This window comes from Limulus polyphemus, unplaced genomic scaffold, assembly GCF_000517525.1.
Source record: "Limulus polyphemus unplaced genomic scaffold, Limulus_polyphemus-2.1.2 Scaffold5986, whole genome shotgun sequence".
NCBI lineage: Eukaryota > Metazoa > Arthropoda > Merostomata > Xiphosura > Limulidae > Limulus > Limulus polyphemus.
The window spans coordinates 1,844-3,702 of record NW_013671596.1 but is presented as its reverse complement, the minus strand read 5'-3'; the positions used below and the strand labels follow the sequence as shown (position 1 = coordinate 3,702).

Below are 1,859 nucleotides of genomic sequence, written 5' to 3'. Positions count from 1 at the left end.
ACATTTCATTGTAAACACTTGTAAACTACAACCAGTAAGTCTCTTAATCACACATTTCATTTTAAACACTTGTAGTGTACCACCATTCAGTCATTTAATCACATATTTGGTTGTAAGCACTTGTAGTCCAGAAGTATAAGTATTTTAATGATGTATTTGGTTGTAAACACTTGTAATCAAACAACATTAAGGTTTTTAATCACACATTTCATTGTAAACACTTGTAAACTACAACCAGTAAGTCTCTTAATCACACATTTCATTTTAAACACTTGTAGTGTACCACCATTCAGTCATTTAATCACATATTTGGTTGTAAGCACTTGTAGTTTACCACCATTAAATCTTTTAATCACATATTGGGTGGTCAGTACTTGTAATCTAACACCATTAAGGCTTTTAATTACATATCTGGTTGTAAACACTTGTACTTACTACTGTTAAGTCTTTTAATCACACATTTGGTTGTAAGAACTTGTAGTTTACAAGTACAAGTATTTTAATGATGTATTTGGTTGTAAACACTTGTAATCGATCAACATTAAGTTTTTTAACCACACATTTCATTGTAAACACTTGTAGTGTACCACCATTAAGTCATTTAATCACATATTTGGTTGTAAAAACTTGTTGTCTACCATCATTAAGCCTAATCAAAGCCAGGACTATATTCCTTAAAGTGGTTCTTGTACCCTGCTGAAGTTCTTAAATTCATCATCTATGGCTTACTGTAGTAACTTTAAAATATTATGAGCATTTTTATATTGTCTGGTTACTTTTACATATATTTTAAAACTTCATATAGTAATGAAAATCACTTTTGATAGGGCAACATTTGTGAGGAACATTATTCCACCATTATATTATATTTGTAAGCCTCATTGCTAGCTATATTCCTGCAATCATATTTTTGGTCTTAATTTGTTTTTTACATGTTTAAAGCAAATCTATCATATAGTTTATATTTGATGAAAATTTGGATTAATTGTTAAATCAATATGGGTTTTAGAGTATATCTTAATATTAAACCAATATTTCTTTCACAATGAAGAAAATAAATTAAAGTATTTTATATATTTTTAATTCACACATCAACTTTTATAGGAAATCTTCCTACACCTCCTCTACACTGTTGACATTGAGATTTTCTTAACATCAGTTATTTTTACAGACAGCAATCATAGTGTATATTTCTATATTATCATTTCCTGAGATATTGCTTATTTTTAAAAACTAAAAACCTTGAAACTTTAATGCTTTTTACCTGTAAAAAATGTTTCTTTTAATTGCTTTGTGGTGGTAACACACAATGAAAGTCTAAAATTCTGTTTTGATGTGCCAAGATATTGGACTTCTGGCATCATTTGACTTTCAGTTATTATAAAACCAGCTGTTCTTATTACAACTATACTACTAAATTAATTTTTCTCATTAGATGTTTGTTCTGATGGACACCAGCATGGTAACAGCTGATTTACGACTTTACCTTCCTTTGCTGATGGAACTGATCTTGGAATCTCCTATCCTACGAGAAGGAAGTAAGTCATACTTAGATACTTTTGTTTTCGTCATTGTATTTTGATCTGTGAAGATGTAAAGAGGTAGAGAGAGTATTTATTTGAACTCCTGAGGATATCACATTTCATAAGTTCAGTGATACTTGATGATGGTAAACTCACTTCACTAGTAGTTTAGAGCCTTAAAAAATAAAAGTCTGAGTGTTTTGGACATCAAAACTTAGTTGTTATACATTTTTACAATATCACAATTATTTTCCATTTAATCAATTTACAAATCAAGACATTTGAGATTTATATGTACATATCTTTAACTTGATAGCTATAATGGTCTCATCTATG

General features: G+C 29.0%; 1 protein-coding gene across 1 annotated transcript in view; it reads left to right on the top strand.

Moving 5' to 3' along the window:
• The window catches only part of LOC106473224 (uncharacterized protein C05D11.1-like), a 54,061-nt gene extending 52,479 nt beyond the window's left edge, over positions 1 to 1,582 (top strand). Inside the window, exon 13 of the mRNA XM_022401703.1 lies at positions 1,436 to 1,582. Coding sequence (XP_022257411.1) covers positions 1,436 to 1,582 — 147 coding nt within the window. The remainder of the gene's footprint in view (positions 1 to 1,435) is intronic.
• Positions 1,583 to 1,859: the final 277 nt, after the last annotated feature.